This window comes from Tenrec ecaudatus, chromosome 7 (genome assembly GCF_050624435.1).
Source record: "Tenrec ecaudatus isolate mTenEca1 chromosome 7, mTenEca1.hap1, whole genome shotgun sequence".
In the NCBI taxonomy this organism is placed as follows: Eukaryota; Metazoa; Chordata; class Mammalia; order Afrosoricida; family Tenrecidae; genus Tenrec; species Tenrec ecaudatus.
The window spans coordinates 148,116-163,434 of record NC_134536.1 but is presented as its reverse complement, the minus strand read 5'-3'; the positions used below and the strand labels follow the sequence as shown (position 1 = coordinate 163,434).

At 50.2% G+C, this 15,319-nt stretch overlaps 1 protein-coding gene across 1 annotated transcript; it reads right to left on the bottom strand.

Moving 5' to 3' along the window:
• Positions 1 to 992: 992 nt before the first annotated feature.
• On the bottom strand, positions 993 to 14,066 carry PSMB1 (proteasome 20S subunit beta 1). The gene is made up of 6 exons (XM_075554233.1): positions 13,881 to 14,066; positions 10,115 to 10,222; positions 6,223 to 6,304; positions 4,635 to 4,764; positions 1,414 to 1,520; positions 993 to 1,280 (listed from the first exon to the last, which is right to left on the bottom strand). The coding sequence occupies exons 1-6, from the start codon at positions 13,991 to 13,993 to the stop codon at positions 1,095 to 1,097; spliced, it is 726 nt and encodes a 241-aa protein (XP_075410348.1). The 5' UTR covers positions 13,994 to 14,066; the 3' UTR covers positions 993 to 1,094.
• Positions 14,067 to 15,319: the final 1,253 nt, after the last annotated feature.

Sequence of the window (15,319 nt, the reverse complement as noted above, 5' to 3'; positions counted from 1 at the left end):
TGGTTGTCAAACTCACCTGGTCTTCAATCATCTGTGTTAAATGTGCCATCTTCCTTTTTGAGATGGTTTCTAAATTCAGGTGGGAGACACTCCCAATAGGAACCAAAGGTCTTTACAGTTCTACATCTACTCTGGTTAATTCCTTGGAGCTATTCCTCCAAAACAACCACCCATCCTAACCTGATTTCTCTACAATGCCAGGAATAAACTTCCCAAGATATTCCACTTAAACCCATGAAGTCACAATCCAAGACGAGCAGCCCCTTTGGGTGGGTTAAAGACAACCCAAACTGATGGCACACTGCCTGGATATGAGAAAACCTGTGAGTGACATAATCTCCTATCCACTTTCGAAGGGGTGGAGCCTAGCCTGTCAAATCAAGCTGCAGCTTGATGACCGGATTTGGAGGCACAAGGGAGACTGATGTATTACTCGAGGTCAGATACACACTACACACTCTGCTGGTCTCCCTGAGAGACATTCCTTTGACAAGCTACATGGAGCTATGCCAATGGAGCCAGAGCCCTGGAACTGGAGGAAGCCACATGGAGATCCCTGCCAGCACTGAGATGCTTCCACCCTTATTAGATTCATAAGACTTTCTACCCACTAGCCTGGGATCTTCCTGCATTCGGCATCACTGCATATACTGCGTGAGTCTTAAGAGGAATTTGTTTACTGGTATTAGATATATGGGCTAATACCAGACTTAAGGAGTTGATCTGGACTGGGCTGGGATGTTTTCTCAGTATGCAATTGCTCTTGTATATAAACCTCTTTCTCATACACATGAGTGTCTCTGGATTTCTCTAGTCTACCCAGATAAACAAAACCTAAGCGGGCCCCTCAGAATAAACTGATCACATAAAGTGATGCAGTGGCCACTAAGTTGCCTTTTCTGCAATATACACCTGGCTCATTAACTTAAGGAAAAAGTGCTTATGGAAGGCTTTATCCCTGAAACAATGGGGAGACACAGAGGACGACATGGTCATAGTATGCCCAGAAACCTTTAATGAAGTAGGCTGGCCACTCCCATAAAAAAGATCACCGAGGCTGCAGAGAACACAGCCACAGGGACAGTGTGGGCAGCTCAGTCCCTCCGCAAGGGCACAGTTTCCTCCCGGATGCCCTCCCGGGTGACGATGCAGATGCGCAGGGCGTCCCCCGTATACACGTCTCGCTCAGCAGCAGAGATGAAGGCATCCCGCACCAGGCGCAGCGCCCTGTCCAAGGACAGGGGGACGTGCTCCACGTTCTGCATGTTCTTAAATCCAACCTGAGTGGACAGGACAAAGGGGGATGTGAACAGTCCAACAGAGCAGCTCCAGCCACCAGCATCTGGACTGCCCGCCATACACCTTCAAGTTGGACACAGGGCATATAGGAGCAGATGGGGAGCGAGCGGGTACCTGGTTGTCAAGCAGCGGTTGCAGCATGGCACTGGCCGAGCCCCCAGCCTTAAAAGAATCTCTCTGGTAGGATCCCACTGGGTCAAAGCTGTACACGGCGCCTTTCCCTGGGGAGAGAACAGGTTCTGTGAGGACACGCTACCCGTCACAGCCACTAGAGCTGCATTCAGAGGAGCCATGAGTGATGCTGGCTGAAGTGGTCCCATATGTTGGCACAGATGCAGTCAGGGCTGGCACCCCAAGTTGGCCTACCCCCAAGCCCACACGACTGCAAGTGCCTGCCTGCTTCTCCCCTAAGCAGGTCTGCCACCAGGAAGCTCTGCAAGCTACCTGCTGCTGCTGACCATCTTGTTGCCCCAAGCTCTAGTCGACTTCAGAAACGTGTCAGCGTTCCAGTGTGTGAGACAGGGCACACATTCCTCGACAGCAGAGCCACACAACTAGTGCTTAACAAGAAGTCTCTATCAGAGCAACAAAATGCCACACACCAAAAACCAGTTCTGCCCAAGATGCGGCCCCTGCTTTGTACTTGCTACAACAAAGAACCACCATTTCATGCAGCAGCGGCAGCCGCGGAGGAGGAGGAGGAGGAGGAGGAGGAGGAGGAGGAGGAGGAGGAGGAGGAGCGTGGACGTGGGCCACAAGTACAGCACAGCACCTAAGACCCGCCAGCAAAGGCAAATGCAGAACAAAGCAACCTGCCAGCTGCTCACACCACAGACCCCAATGGTCATGACCAGGGGATAATGCCCTTATAGGAAATAGGCTGCTGGAGTGGGGAGGCCCTGCCTGACAAGATAAAGGATCTCAGCCACAAAAGGGGCAGGCTGACCGAGTACAGCAGACACTCCTGCATGGTGAGTGTCCCAGTGAGACGAGCAAGTGACCTGACAAGGGCCTCTAAGTCCACCAGGAAAAGGCAAGGCTGCAAGGGAGGAGGAAGCAGAGGTTCCCGTGTGGGCAGCCTGAATAAGACAGGCAAACGGCCAGCAAAGATAAGCTGCCCGACTGCAATAAAATACGTCTGACCAGACTAAAGCTGGCTAAGAGGTACTGGGCAAACATTTTAGAACTAACCAGCCACAAGCAAGAACACAGAGGCCTCCGCCCCGGTGGGTCATCAAGTGCGGTGGGTCACATGCTGAGCCAGCAGCTTCGCTGTCCACGATCACCCCCAGGGTTACCAAGCAGAGCTGGAAGAACAAGAGGTGGGCACCTAAGGGCATCCTGTCGCAGTCATCTTCAGTGTGGCCCATGTTGTGCACCCAGTGATGCTGAACAACGGCCGTGTCAGCAGTAGGGAGTGCAGGCACCTGTGTCAGCACGCCACCTGTGTCAGTATGTGCATAGCAGGTCCGACTGAGGGACACAAGGAGCACCTCTCGGAGTGTGAAGCTCTCATGTGCACTGCCGTCCCTGGCTGTAATCTGGGGAAGAAGAGTGCCAACAGCAGTGGGAGCAGAGATCTCAGGCCGGGTGGCCACATCGGTGCTGTGGATGCCACCCTCCAGGCCGCCCCCTGCAAATGCAGTCTCTCAGCTCTGGGTATGAACGTTGGGCTCACCAAGGGGCAGGGCAAAGGGCTGGAAGGAACGCTGATGAGAAACTGGTAGAAAGAGAGCAGAAACCTCTAGCCACTGTTCTTCCTCCAGGGTACATGCCCATCCTGTGCACCAAAGGCTGCAGAGCCTGCCTCCCAGGGAGTCTGTCAGGTGTAGGACCCTCAGCCCCATCAGCCAGGACAGATTCGCACAGCCAAGTGGTTCAGACGTTCTTGTAAAATGGACCACCCGAATAAGGCCAAGAGGAATTAAAAGGAGGTCTGTATTTATAAGAGAGATGCCAGAAATACACAAACAAAAAAACAAAACAAAACCTCGATAAACTGTAGAGAGCAGCTGTACCCACTGAAAAGCAAGGTGTTTAAAAAGGCAAACCCGCTTCCCCGCCACATTGGAGCCTGCTGGAAACAGGACTCCAAACAGCAAATGTTTCTGCAAGGCTCCACTCCACGGCCAAGTCTGCAGGCTATCAATGGGTCTCTGGAACCACACGGCTCTTCTTAAAGTGGAAGGTGTTTCCACCCCAAGTGAAACTGGGTTCTATTTAGGGAAAAGATGTGCATCTATGTACCAAGCACACAGTGAGTGCTGGCGGCAAACCTAACAAAACCAGGGTCATCTGGGCAAAGGTGACTCGTGCCCATAGGAGCAGTGGCAGTTGCAGCCCCCTTCCAGAGCAGCCTTCCTGCTAAGGCCACAGGACACAGAATTCGTGCAATGCTGTGCCCTTCAAAGACGGACACTTATTGAAAAGTAAGGAAAATAAAATTGTGAATTAAAAACAGGAAAAGAAAAGCTTCTGGAAATAAACAATTCTGTGAAGCTTTGAACTGGGAGTTAGACACTAAGAGAGCAAGACAAGAGACAGGTAACACGAAGGACACAACTACCTAGAATTAGTGGCTAATCCTGGGGTGGGAGCACGAGAGAGGATGACGCTGGGGAAGAGACATGGGTGGAGATGGGCACTTTGCAGCTGTAGAACACTGCGGCTCAATTGTTCCGAGACTCCTGGAATCAGAAACCTGCTGGGCAGTCTTTACCGAGAGAAGAAAATCAATCCAGATGCGAACTTGGGGCCCAGTGTTCAGGAAGCCAACACGGGGAGGGAGCAGGCAGCCTTTGCAGAGGGTGTGTGGGTACGGATGTGGGTGTGTGGGGTGGGGGCGGGGCACACCCACAAAAAACAGCCGGTACAGAAACTCAGGTCAAGAAATGCCCCTCCAGGAAAATGGGAGCACGGCTGAGAGTGCACTGGGCACCCTATTGTTTTAAGTGGGAGACAAGGAACGGAGTGAGGACCGGGGGCCCAGCAATCCCCCAGTCAGTCCGGTGACAGAGTGACCAAGCAGGTGACAAGGTTTCGAATCAGAAACAAGATGGAGACAAAGTAATAAGACAGGTGGTCCAAGGCCATATGTTCTGACTGAGACCACGGGGTTCCCCCCACCACTCCCACACTGGAGCACCTTGGACACTTGTTAACACTGACTGCAATGTTTGCTGTCGTTACTGGGGGGATACGACAGGGTAAGCTCTGCCAGCTAACATCCTGTGAGAAAAGCATGCTAATGCACTCGCTCCTGAGCTACACAGGACGCCCGACTCCAGCTCACCACCCAGCAGCTACCCCTCTGGGCCCTGGGGGGAGCCACCTACCTTCCTCATCGAGCCCGCCGATGATGTTGTAGACGTAGTAGGGGAAGAAGCGGCGTGAATAGAGGATGGTGGAGAGCATGGCGGCGATGGCCCCAGTGGTCATGGCCTTGTTGTTGGAGTGCTTGTACATCTGCAGGACCGGGAGACAAGCCTCAGCCAGAAGCCCTCTCGGACAAAACACCGCCCACTACACCCTGCCATGGGGCCATCAGGTACACTCAATCTGCCTTCAGCTCTTGAAGATACAGGTTGGCCTGGCAGCCACACCTGCAGGCTATCTCCTGCCCTCCATGTTTAGACTGGCAGGGCGAAAGAACACAGCCCTGCTCCCTGGGCCCATATTGTCTCCTGTACGCTACAGCCCCACCAAGGTAGCTGGGTGCAGTCCCTCCACAGATGACCAGCTGTGCAGGCAGCAGCCGCTCCTAAAGGAGACCAAGCGGGTATCCAGAGTGGGTATAGGGAAGGTGTCCCGGACAGGCACAGGGGACCAGAGCAGGTACAGGGGACCGACCAGCTGCCTAGCACAGGTGAGAGGATCAGGTGCCCAGGACAGGTACCAGGTGCCCAGAGCCAATATAGGAGCCCAGAGCAGGTACAAGGGGCCATGTGCCCAGAGCTGGCACTCAGTACAACAGAGGTTCCCACGCTACTGGGTCCATCAGACCCTCAGAATCCAATCAACCAAGCCCAGGTGTGCACGAATCCAGGCTCACTGATCTCTGCCACAGCACGCCCGTTTGAGGAGTGAGACTGGGCAGACAAAGCAGAGGGCCCACGGTCAGCTGTGCCCACAGCATTCCCAGGGAAAAGCTGCCAAGGGCCCTGAGGTCAGCTGCGTCTGCACTGTCAGGAAAGATTTCCAGGCCCTTCTTTCCTTATTCCACTGCATTACCGCCAGTGCCCTGGTCTAGCCACCGGCGCCACTGTATAAAACAAACTGCAAGGAAGGCAAAGTCCCCGAAGCTGGAAAGACCACTGCTGCCCAACAAAAAGCAAGCGTGAGCCCCTCTGACTGTGCTCCGTGCCCCCTGTGTGGCGAGGTCCACAAAGGTGCCCTGGTAGCACAGTGGCTCAAGCACTCAGCTGCTAACAAGGCCCACTATCTGAACCCACCAACTGCTCCATCTGCACCCAAAGCCTACCCTCACGCTCTCCCTCTGACTCTCCTCTTCCAGAATGCCCGTCTGGTCCAGAGGCCAGTGTGGCGCCCCACCCGTGACACTCAGCTCTGTAGCCCATCGCTGCCACACACACGAGAGCTTCTCCACAACCAACTGACTACTGAGGAAAACATGCTGGTAGGCGGCCCCACACCACGCTCTGGACCAAAAGCTCGGCTGAGCTGCCGTCAGTCTGCACACACAACAATGGCTTGGTTTGCCCACTTTAGATAGAAGAGCCTCTGCAGAAGAAACGCTGCCAACCCTTCAGGGCCCTGCCCCAGTGACCCACCAGCAGCCTCATCCCAAACCTTGGGCATAGACCTGCCTCGCCAGTTGTGCTGCAGGCCTTGAGAGCCAGTCATGACTAGTTAACAGCGTGGGTGGGCAGACACACGCATGCATGCACATACACACACACACACCTTTAGTCTTGCTTCAATGATCTTCGTCAGCGTGAGACAATCGCCATGGAAACCGCTGCACCCAATGACCGTCTTGTCTGTTCTGCAAAAGCACAGGCAAGATAAAGACAAATGTGGGCAACTTTGCCTGCTGTTGACCAACGTGACTAGGACCTGGACCCCTGTATCCCATGAGGAACCCTTGCAGGAAAGCTCACAGGTGGGACCGGGCGACGTGGAACAGCGAGTGGACTAGAGCGGGCTGGGAAGGGCGGCTGTGGCACACACGAGCACCAGCACTAACAGCCAATGAGAGAAAGTGACAATAACAGAAAGAAATGCATTGGCCCTCTACTGTATCCACTGACCAGATCTAACTAGAAACCACTGCTGTCATTTGACTGATATTTTCTAAGGTCAGTCATGTCTGACATTGGTGAAGCCGTATAAAATGGGTGTCCGGACATTTGGAAGGGCAACTGGACAGAACCAGGTGAAAGGCAGAAGCACACCCCTTTGACGTGAGCTAGCAGCTCATGCTGTCATGACTCACCACGGTGCAAAGGCAGCACACATCTCATTGTAAGAATCCCTCAAACAAAATAAAGAAGAGACCACCTTAATCAAAGTACACTCACATGAATTCAACCATGTGTCCCAAAAGCGACTTCCTAAATCTTGAAACAAGAGGAAACCTAGTCCACTTGTCACTGAGCCCAAGCAGAGACCACAAGGAAAAGTTTCCTCCTTCAGCTCCCGAGGCACTGTACCTCCACGGCTGGACTCATCCCCCAAGGAGGCAGCACGGCATCCGGGGCATGCCAGCATCACCTGGTCCAGTCCCACTAAGAGGAGCGCTACATGGCTGGACCGAACCTTAGAACTTTGCCAGAAGGCATTCCTGCACACCCGGACACGATGAAGGGACGAGTCTTTTCGCGCAAAGAGCCAACGTTGAGTAGACATGACATTCATGAAGGCACCGGGTGAGACCTGAGCAGCTGCAACTTCTGGTGATGTCTGCACAGACTCGCAAGTGACTGCTGCTGTTCTAATGACTTCATCTCCAGCCAAAACATTTTCTAAGGAGGTGTTCACATCAACTCCCACCAAAATGATAAGAGAAAGCAGCGTCTCCCAGGTAAGAAGCTGCACTGCACAAGTGGGACAACAATTGCCAGGCCCACAAAGGAAGTGGTGAGCGGGTGAGGGCGTTCAAGGTGGATGTGGTCAGAGGGACTGAAGAGATGGACACGGGTGTCTGCCGCCTTTCCAGTCACCGTGAGGGCCAGTCAAGGACAAGGGAGGAAGTGATGCTTCTTCCTTGCTCACCAAAGCACCCAAAGCTCGGCTCAGCCCCTCCCTATGACAATTCAGGCAAAACTCGCTTTTACGGACGAAGCACAAACACTTTAGCAGCTCCAAAATGGTTTAATGCAAACCACTGCTGCCCTAAAGTGATCTCTCGATGTATATTAAAAACACTCTCACTAAAAATACTAAGTGTGTGAACAAAATTTTTTTTCAAGATCTAATGCATTAATGAATGGATGACAGAATCAAAGATGTCTACAAACAATGAGCACAAGAAAGAAAAAAATGTTCTATACTTGATTGTGGTAATGACTGGACAACTCTTTAACCTACTGGATTGCATGATATGTGAACTATATGCCAATAATACTAAAAACCAAAATATGTGTCTTTGAGAATAGAGGAAAATAAACGAATACTTAACTTCAAATTTAATTATGTAGTTTCTAAAAGTAACTGTCTGAAACAGCCTGTATATATAAACAAAGATGGTTTAGAAGTCAACCTCATGTCACTGGCCATGGTTTATTTCACTGAAGGCTTATGAAATATGGCCACATGTGCTGCAAGTATCCACTGAAGTCTGCGTCCTGGTTCTGTGCAAACTGCACTCAGGACAGAAACCATGGGTCAGAATATACTGGAACCTGTGGGCCACAGGCAGTATGAGTACTGAGTCATTTAAACCTTGCAAAGCTTCAACTGCTTGTACCTTTATACCTGTAACTTTCTCCAAAAGAAAAAAGGCAAATAAAGTCAATTAAAAGAAAAACAGAATGACCTGATAAAGTAATTATAGTGAAGCGCTCCTGGATCAATTTAGCCGATGGCACTTCACTAAGAAATTCTTTTGTTCACCTTTGCTGTACAACTGGAGACCTCTAGGATAAGAGACGGGGGTAGATGTATTATTTCGCTAATAATGCTGAGCGCAGAGCTGGTTCGGATGAACTTCTCCATCGTCCATCCAGGCCATTTACTAGTGTCGCACAGCACGGACGCACGGCCCTTGGCCACATGGTTTACTAGGAGAGGGACAGGCTACCCCGAGGGGCTGGATTCACTTGGAAGCTGTCAGCTACAGCTTCAGGCAGCACACAGCCTCACTCCCTTCCCTGGGCAGGCCAGCTCTCTGGGTCATGCAGTCAGGCTCTGCTGCTGACTGACTTGCGGAGGCCAGTAGCCACTCCAGTGTGGCAGCCCCAGTGCTCCTCTCATCAGCACTTTCAGCCCCCAAGAGGACAGCTTTGCTTTTACAGACATGCCCAAGGCATTCCGTCGTGTGAGTCCCTAACTGCTGCTTCCATGGGAGTTGAAGTCCTTGACTTTAACCTTCTCTCCATTTACCACAAGGTGTCTACTTGTCCATTCGTGAGGACTTTTGTTTTAGGATGAGGTAAGGGACCCTGGTGGCGCAGTGGATTATGTGTTAGGCTGTTAACCATAAATCAGCAGTTCAAACCCATCAGCCACTCTGTGGGAGAAAGATGAGGCTTTCTGTCCCCATAGACTTATAGCCTCCGAACCCCACGGGAGCAGTTCTAACCGTCCTATGGGCTGGAACCAACAGCAGGGAGCTGGTTTTGATCTTCACCAGCAAATGTTTTCAGGACTCCTCCTTGTGGCGAGTGGTTGTGTCATCTGAAGATTGTTAGTAAGCCTTCCTCTCATCCCCACCACTGTCTTCTCACACAGTCCAACTTCTCAGAGTACTTGTCACCATACAAAGCATGGTCAAAGGAGAGATACCTAAGGCACACCCTTTCGGGATTCTAAACCACACAGCACCCCTTGGTTCTGTGTGAATGATTGCCTCTGGACCCGTGTAAGCACAATTAAGTGTTCTGAAATCCCAGGTTATCCAGTTTCCAAGATCCACAGAGCCGCGTTCATCTGCACAGTCAACAAAACACAAGTAAACATCTGTCTCACAAGACCCACCTACCGGACCAGGAGAGCATTTCCTTCTGTTGTACAAAGTGCCGCTTCGGAGCAGAACTGTCGCCTTGGCCCCTCTCGGAACTCCCTCACCCTACTTCTTCCCCAGCCTGACCTCCTGTCTCTGCAAGGCTGACTCCTCACAGGAACAAGTGGGTTGATCCAACTGGCAAACTCTCGTGTCATTATTTGCATGAATAACTGAACAAGCCTTTCAATGGGCTAAACTGACTAATCCTATTGATGTGCCCCAAGTGGATCCAATTACTAGCACAGGAACTGGCATTTTCTGCGGATGGGGCCTGGCTTCTTCCCTAGGCAAAAGTAACAAACTCTCCAAAGAACTAAGCTCAGAGTATTACCACCTAAGGATCGGAGGAGGGGCAATCTCACAAACTGCCCCCTTTAAAAACAAGGCAAAAGGCCACAGAAAATAACTCATTCCACCACACAGGATTTGAAAAACAAACACTAGGTTAACACAGCACTGTTGGTTCCTGAATGTGGCAAATTTCAGAAAATTGTATGCTAACAAATTATTTGGACATACCAATTTAGAAGACTGTTTTCTACAGAAAATGCAAAATAAGCTCTCCAAAACAAATCTAAACCCACGAACCCATAGAGGAGTTGGGAAATGTGTGCTAAGACATGTACTTACAGTTTATAACATTTGGGGCTGTCCCGGGTGTGAATTGAGAATCCTTCGCTCAACCGAGTGTCAGAAGCAACAATTGAAAAGTCTTCTCCAGCAATTGCCAGTACGGTGCTGAGGGAAAAAGACCACACGTTAACATGGCCATGAAGAGAGCACTGCAGATAAAGGTCCCACATCAAAGTATGGGAAAGAAAGCAGATAGTGCGCGGCTTTCAAGAGGAACAGTGTCTGTGGTCTTAAAGGCTTGTATTCAAACAAGCAGCCATCTAAGTGAGGCGTCAACTAAGTCCACAAGGAAGAAGCACACCAGCCTGTGTGATCCAGATAACAAAGAACAAAATCCAAACGTGACGAAGGGAAAGTGCCAGAGCTTAAATTGTGAGCACCTCTGGCAGACCCCTCTGAACATAGGGGAGGTACTGAAACAGCTTTACTATCAGACGGATTACTGTAAACTTGATAATGGTAGATCAAACCATGGTATAATATGGTACTTGGTCAGATGACCTCCCTCTTGACCCAACTTGAATTTGCTCTAGGCTCAAATATTTCTCACCTGTTCCAGAACAGAAATTTCTTCTCTGGCTTTTTGAAATATCGATGGTGGTCTTTTCTTTCTTACTCTTTACTTTTATTTCTATTGCCATTTTGTTTTGCTGTATTTTTTGTTTGTTCTCTTGAGTTTCCCGGTTTGTGAAGCACAGGAGTGGATGCATACACTAGCTCAGGGGTCCTTAAACTGCGGGCTGCCGAAGTCATTTATCCAGGCCACTGGGTGTTTTTGCCCCGTTTTGTTTTTTACTTCAAAATAAGGTATGTGCAGTGTGAATAGGAATTTGTCCATAGTTTGTTTTTTTTAAACTATAATCCGGCCCTCCAACAGGTCTGAGGGACAGTGAATTGGCCCCTGTTTAAAAGATTTGAGGACCCCTGCACTAGCTGATTCGATGATTATCGGGGATATGAAGGGTGGTAGGGTTGGTGAGGGGGCTTGGGGAGCAAACAGTGAATGCAGAATGAGGGAGAAACTGATTGTTCAACCAACTCTTTTAAGGAGATATATCTATGGAAGTTTAGGATATGTGGACAATATATCAAGAAAACTACTGAAAAAGAAACAAACCAAAGTTACCATGGGTGAATCAGGAGGAAGACTTTGCTTAGGGGGCACTGAGTTTATGCAAATGGTGGTACAATAATTTGGAACAGGATTATCAGTAATGGTTGTATAACACAAAAAGTATAATCAACGGTACTGAATTAAACATGTAGAAGCTGTTCGATTGGATAATGTTTTTTGTGTATACTTTTTGCCACAATTAGAAGAAAAAATTACATAAATAACAATGAGCACAAGGAAGAAGAAAATGCTGTGGTGATGATTGTATAATTCTTTTTGACTAAATTATTGACTTGTATGACATGTGGATGAAGTGCCAATAAACCTGTTCAAAAATAAAGAGAAAAATTTACTGAACTCCTCAATCTGGTGACTGGTCTCCAAGCAAGTAAGGGAGTACAGGAAGGAGGAGCGGCCAATGAGAAGCCGAGAAGCCACCTGCTAAAACGACAGGTGAATACCCGCGTGCTGACTCCCAGTGGAGACACAGGAAAGCCACTGATCTTCCACCTCCAGCAGGCTCAGCCCTGCCCGGAGGGCCAGGCACCCACAAGATGCACAGTGTTCTCTAAGTGACTTACTGGGAGACGAATAGCCTGAGCTCTAGAAGTAGCTGTCTTTCCACTCAGCAGATAAGACTGGGGAAAGTTCCTTAACTTCTCAGCGCCATTTCCTCACCTGTACAATAGGCACCCTAACAGGAGATACTAAATAATGTGAAGTCCTCAGATCAACACCTGGCATACAATGGGCACCCTGCAGGTACTGGCTGTTCTCACAAGGCAACGGCACGGAGGGGTGCCCAGGCATAGTGGAGCTTTCTCCAACTCTCCCTCTAGGGAAGCCTCCAAGTCTGGATTCTTGTTCACAACAGAGAAAGCTGCCGCTGCCACACACTAGCTGTGTGGCCCTGGACACATTCTGGTTGATGGCTGCTGTAACCACTAAGGTGCGATTGAGCTACAGCTCTGTAGGAGCCAAGGACGGCCAAAAGGAAGGAGGTACCATATAGAGCACATTCAAGCAGTCTGTTTAGGGGCCCTTTTTGCACAAGCAGGTAGAGGGACCTCAGGGTTCCATGCCATCAGGCAGAGAGAGGATCCCAAAGGCACTGCCAACAATTTGGGAATTACAAGAAACCATGCAAAGTCATCTAAGCAAGGAGAAAATACTTTACAAGTCTTGACAAGACAGGAAGGAAGCCAGCCCTGTTTGGAGATGCAAAGGGTGGAGCTTTGAGAGCCTGCAGTAATAAACACTTCAGAACAAAGATTGATAAAATATAATAATCAAAAAATCTCAAGAAATTAACATTTGTGGGTAATGCCTGAAGTTAGCATACAAGGGGTGAAAAAGTGAGCGATGAGTCGGGAGTGCAAAGCCCTGTGAGATGTTATCACAGAGAATTTCTAACAGTCTGACAAAGCCCATGCATGGCACCTTCCTTACTCACACCAGTGGTGGTACTACAACGCAGTATGGCTCAGCTCAGGCTCAGTCCAGCTAAGGGACTCCTGGGAGTGGATACCGGGATCAAATCGGCTAACTGCCTGCAACTCAAAAGAGTTTTCAGTCTCCCCATAAGGGGGTTCAATAGCTATGAAATGGGCATCCAGAAAGATGGGCAAAGTACCCTTTACAGGGTCAAAACCCCTCAAAACTCACCGCCAGGGCACAATTCGATCCTACAGAGGATTTCTGAGGCTGTACATTTTAAAGGAGCAGATAGCCTCTTCTTTCACAGCCAGGACGAAATCAAAATTCCTACATGCCCAGTAATCCCACAACAATGCTTCATAGTCCTAAGGCACCAATCATCGGTGGTTTTGTTTATTCAAACAGGGTGTGTCTTAATGCATAAAATTTGGTTAATAAACTACTGCCACTGCTTCAACTCATAGCTCCACAGCCCTGATTCTTTAGCGAGGTATCACTTCAAATACGGCTGACTTTTGTGGGAGGGGAGAGAAATCCCCCTTGAAGATAACCTTAAGGCAACAGAGACCGCGTCTGAGGTCAAACCCTCCCAGACACACCCCAAGATTAAGCTTACACGATTTAAACGGTCGAGTAAACGCACTGACTGCCTCAACTTACCCCAAAACAAATTAAATGCTACCAAGTCGATACCGACTCATAGCAACCCAATAGGACCGGGTAGAGCTGGCCCCTGTAAGTCTCTGCGACTGTTACCGTTTGCGGGAATAGAAAGCCCGATCTTTCTCCCGCGGAGTGGCTGGTGGTTTCGAACTGCTGACCTAATAGATAGCAGCCCAGCGCTTAACTACTACGCCACTAGGGCTCCTCAAAGTAAAGAGCAGAAAATGGCTAGGCCGTCGGATCTAGTGCCTTATCTGAAAAGGTGGACCGCCTCCGGCTGTTGCCGCGGAAAGGCTCTGGCCGCCGCCTCCGCCGAGGGCGCCCAGCCCCGAGGCCAAAGGGCGCCTCCGCTCCGGTCCCGCAGCGGCGGCCAGGCTCCGGGCGAGGCACGGACCGGCCAGGCCGTGGGGAGTCGCGATCGCGAGCCCCGGCGACCACCGCGCTGAAGGCAGGGGAGGGCGCCCCCCCCGGCCCCCCCACCCCCCCACGCGAGACCGCTCGGCCCCGCCGGCGGCGCGGAGAGGCAGGAAGACCGAGCTCCGGCTTTACCCGCCGTTGAAGGCGTAGGGCGAGAAGCGCTGCTGCGAGGGCCCCGCGGTGCAGGAAGGCTCCATCCACAGATCGCGGCCGGGCGCCGGGAGCGTAGCTAGCGAGGACATCATCGCGCTGCTGAGCCTCCTGCTGTCTCACGGCGAGATGGCGACCCCGACCGGAAGCGGGCCTCACTTCCCGCCCGCCTCTCCTACCGGAAACGGATCGGCTTCCGGTCCCGCCGCGCGGGCCGCTCTACCCCGTGCTCCTCGTTAGTACGGAAGTCAACGCCCCCTGGCTTATTGGTAGAACTAAGTAAATAAGTTCGCAGCTATGATTGGATTACCTACTTATAGGGACATTATGTAGCATTTTCAAGACTGTAAGTTGTTTGCGAAGCAAATAGCTTCATCTTTCGCCCGAGGTGTGACTGACGGAGTTGAAAGGTTAGCAACGTCACTGAGCTTCTTGATTCACCCCCAAACCCACTGCCATCCATCAATTCTCACTTGTTAGGTATCATTGAGTCAGTTCCAGCCCCTAGTGACCCTATGTACAGCAAAAGAAAACATTGCATCACGATCCTGCGCCATCCTTATTATTGCTCCCATGCTGGAACTCCTTGCAACTCATCAAGAGCCACCCGCTTTTCCGAAGTTGGAGGGAGAGATATGTTTGGGAAGGATTTCTAGGTGAATCACAGCGTAGGCCCTTAAGATACTTGGGCAAAGCCATGCTATCCTCTACAGATAGCAACTCTCCTTTTAAGAAACAGATTTGGCTTGTTACTGGGCCTTCATAGAGACTGAATGTCTAACTATGGGCCACTAAGTCACTAGGTGATCTGAGCTGCACATCATAAACTAGATGTTGTCTCACCTATAATCATAAGTTGGATGTGCACAGCATCATTTCATCATTAAAATTCAGTATTATATAGAAGCTCAAGGAGAACCTGAGGGCACAATAAGTCACATGAAGAAGTGACCCAAGTGCCCATGATCTCTACTCCTGTCACATTCCCTCCACTTTACCTGTGTGCACTTACAGCCCCATGGGAAGTTCCTTGTGACCAGTTGATTGAGGAAGAGAGAAAAAAAACAGGCCTAGTTTACACATGGTTCTGGATGATATGCAAGTACCACTTGAAAGTGGACAGCAACAGCACTACAGGCCCCTTTCTGTGGCCTCCCTGGACAGTGGTGAAGGGAAACCTCCCAATGGCCAGAACCTCAAGTGGTGCACCTGGTCATTCACCCTGCCTAGAAGGACAAATGGCCAAATTGTGATTGCATATTGTTTCATATGCTAATGATTTGCCTTTATGTTTAGGGACTTGGAAGGAACTTGATTGAATAATTAGTGATGAGGAGGTATGAAGAAGTATATGAATAACCCATATGAATGGGCTAAATAAGGCATCGATAATGTAATGATATAGATAGAGATTGAATACA

What these genes read in the sequence shown, in the direction of transcription:
- PSMB1 (XM_075554233.1), bottom strand. Translation starts at nt 13,993, where the DNA reads ATGATGTCCTCGCTAGCTACGCTCCCGGCGCCCGGCCGCGATCTGTGG. An exon ending in CCCTACGCCTTCAACGGCGG is followed by an intron (nt 10,223 to 13,880) that starts GTAAAGCCGGAG and finishes TTTTTCCCTCAG; the next exon opens with CACCGTACTGGCAATTGCTG. An exon ending in CGGCGGGCTCGATGAGGAAG is followed by an intron (nt 1,521 to 4,634) that starts GTAGGTGGCTCC and finishes TTCTCTCCCCAG; the next exon opens with GGAAAGGCGCCGTGTACAGC.